Here is a 3,000-nt window from a genome sequence, read left to right on the forward strand (position 1 = left end):
GCAGGGTGTGGTGGCGGGCACCTTAATCCTAGCTACTCAGGAGGCTGTGCGCTTGAACCCAGGAGGCAGAGGTTCCAGTGAGCCAAGATTGTGCCGTTGCACTCCAGCCTGGCCGACAGAGTGAGACTCTGTCTCAAAAAATAATAATAATAAATAAATGAATAAATAAAGTCATTGCTTGCAGGCTGTACAAAAGAAGGCAGCAGCTGGATTTGGCCCCTAGCCCATGGTTTGCCAAAACTCTGCTCTGAAGTTTGCTTGCTCCATTCACTCCTCAGAGCCTGGCCCTGGGAGCCGCCTCTGCCAGTCCTCATCCCACACGGCCAGCATTCTCCTCCTACCTTCAATGATCTTCGCTGCAAACTCTCGGATGGACTTCAGGGAAGCCAAGTCCAGGTGCCGGGCGTTGACGTGGTGATTGAGAGTCTCCCCGCGGATGTCCTTTGCCGCCGCCTCACACTTCTCCATGTCTCGGCAGGCCAGGATGATGTTGCCTCCTGAAAACCCAGGATGGAAAAAGATTTAAATTAATAATCCACGCCTGGCCGGGCGCGGTGGCTCACGCCTGTAATCCCAACACTTTGGGAGGCCGAGGCGGGCGGATCACGAGGTCAGGAGATGGAGACCATCCTGGCTAACATGGTGAAACCCCGTCTCTACTAAAAATACAAAAAATTAGCCGGGCCAGGTGGCGGGCGCCTGTAGTCCCACCTACTGGGGAGGCTGAGGCAGGAGAATGGCATGAACCTGGGAGGCGGAGCTTCCAGTGAGCTGTGATCACGCCACTGCACTCCAGCCTGGGCAACGAGCGAGACTCCGTCTCAATAATAATAATAATCCCCTCCTAGGTACTGATCCCAGAGAAATGAAAACATATGTCTACACAAAAACACGTGCACCAGTGTTCACTGCAGCATTCTTCACAAGAGCCAAAAGGTAGAAACAACCAAATGTCGGGGGTAGGGGGGAGGGATTGCATTGGGAGTTATACCTGATGTAAATGACGAGTTGACGGGTGCTGACGAGTTGAAGGGTGCAGCACACTAACATGGCACAAGTATATATATGTAACAAACCTGCAAGTTATGCACATGTACCCTAGAACTTAAATTTAAAAAAAAAAAAAAAAACCCAAATGTCCATCCGTGAATGAAGGGCTAACAAAATGTGGTCCATCCATAGAGATGGAATATTAGCCATGAAAAGGAGTGAAGCACTGGCTCACGCTACAGCAAGGATGACCCTCAGAAACACTGTGCTCAGGGAAAGAAACCAGACACGAAAGACCACACAGTGTCCAGTCCTATTTACATGAATGCTATGTGTATGATTTCACACCTATGAAATGCCCAGAATGGGCAAATCCATAGAGAAAGAAAATAGATTATTGGTTTTCTAGGGCTAGGGGGAGAGGGAATTACAGCTTGATAGTTAAAAGTGAGCAAGGTTTCTTTCTAGGGTAACAGAAATGTTCTAAGATTGACTTTAAAGATGGTTGCATCACTCTGCACTCTGACTATACTAAACATCATGGACTTCATCAGGCACGGTGGCTCACAACTGGAATCCCGGCACTTGGGGAGGGCATTAGGATTTTTTTTCCTTTTTTTTTTTTGTAGTTGGAGTCTCACTCTGTCACCGAGGCTGGAGTGCAGTGGTGCAATCTCAGTTCATTGCAACCTCCACCTCCCAGGTTCAAGCGATTCTCCTGCCTCAGCCTCCCGAGTAGCTGGGATTACAGGTGCCTGCCACCACACCTAGCTAATTTTTTTTTTTTTTTTTGTATTTTTAGTAGAGATAAGGGTTTCACCATGTTAGCCAAGCTAGTCTTAAACTTCTGACCTCAGGTGATCCACTCCGCAGCCTCCCAAAGTACTGGGATTACAAATAAGCCACAATGCCTGGCCTCCAATTTTTTTGTTGTGGTAAAATACAAATCACTTAAAATTTACCATCTTAACCCCCTTTTCTTTCTTTTTTTTTAAGTCAGAGTCTCACTCTGCTGCCCTGGCTGGGTGCTGGCACCATCATAGCTCACCTCAGCCTTGAAGTCCTGGGCTCAAGTGACCTGGGACTACAGGCACCACCTGTGCCAGCATGCCTGGCTAATTTTGGTATAGATGTGGGTCTTGCTACGGTGTCCAGGCTGGTCTGGAAACCCTGGCCTCAAGTGATCCCTGCCTTAGCCTCCAAAAGTGCTGGAATTATAGATGTGAACCGAGACCAGCCCTCTTAACCATTTTTAAGCGTCCAGTTCATTGGTATTAAAAACATTCATGGTGGCTCACACCTGTAATCCCAGCATTTTGGGAGGCCGAGGCGGGTGGATCACTTGAGGTCAGGAGTTCAAGACGAGGCCAACATGGAGAAACCCCATCTCTACTAAAAATACAAAATTAGCTGGTTGTGGTGCCACATGCCTGTAGTCCCAGCCACTCGGGAGGCTGAGGCAGGAGGATCACTTGAACCCAGGAGGTGGAGGTTGCTGTGAGCTGAGCGTTGCAGTGAGCTGCAACGTTGCAGTGAGCTAAGCGTTGCAGTGAGCTCAGCGTTGCAGTGAGCTCAGCGTTGCAGGAGGTTGCAGTGAGCTGAGCGTTGCAGTGAGCTGAGCGTTGCAGTGAGCTGAGCGTTGCAGGAGGTGGAGGTTGCAGTGAGCTGCACTCCAGCCTGGGCGACAAGAGCAAAACTCCCTCTCAAAAAAAAAAAAAGTAATAATAATTTCTAATATTGTGCAACCATCACAACCACCTATTTCTCAAACTGTGTCGTCTTCCCAAACTAAACTTCTGTGCCCATTAAACAATTAACTCCCCATTCTCCCCTCCCCTCCCAACCCCTGGCAAGCCATTATTCAAACTTCTCTATGAACTGAACTCTAGGTAGCTCCTATAAGTGGAATCATACAGTATTTGCTCTTCTGTCGACTGACTGACTTCACTTCGTAGAATGTCCTCCAGGTTCATCTGTTTCAATGACCTTACTTTTGTTTTGCTTTGTTTT

General features: G+C 48.3%; 1 protein-coding gene across 1 annotated transcript in view; it reads right to left on the bottom strand.

Moving 5' to 3' along the window:
• Positions 1-3,000, bottom strand: part of RDH13 (retinol dehydrogenase 13 (all-trans/9-cis)) — a 20,708-nt gene that overhangs the window by 11,983 nt on the left and 5,725 nt on the right. The window contains exon 2 of the mRNA XM_011996940.1: positions 342-497. Coding sequence (XP_011852330.1) covers positions 342-497 — 156 coding nt within the window. The remainder of the gene's footprint in view (positions 1-341; positions 498-3,000) is intronic.

Source organism: Mandrillus leucophaeus, unplaced genomic scaffold (genome assembly GCF_000951045.1).
Source record: "Mandrillus leucophaeus isolate KB7577 unplaced genomic scaffold, Mleu.le_1.0 Scaffold53, whole genome shotgun sequence".
Classification (NCBI taxonomy): domain Eukaryota; kingdom Metazoa; phylum Chordata; class Mammalia; order Primates; family Cercopithecidae; genus Mandrillus; species Mandrillus leucophaeus.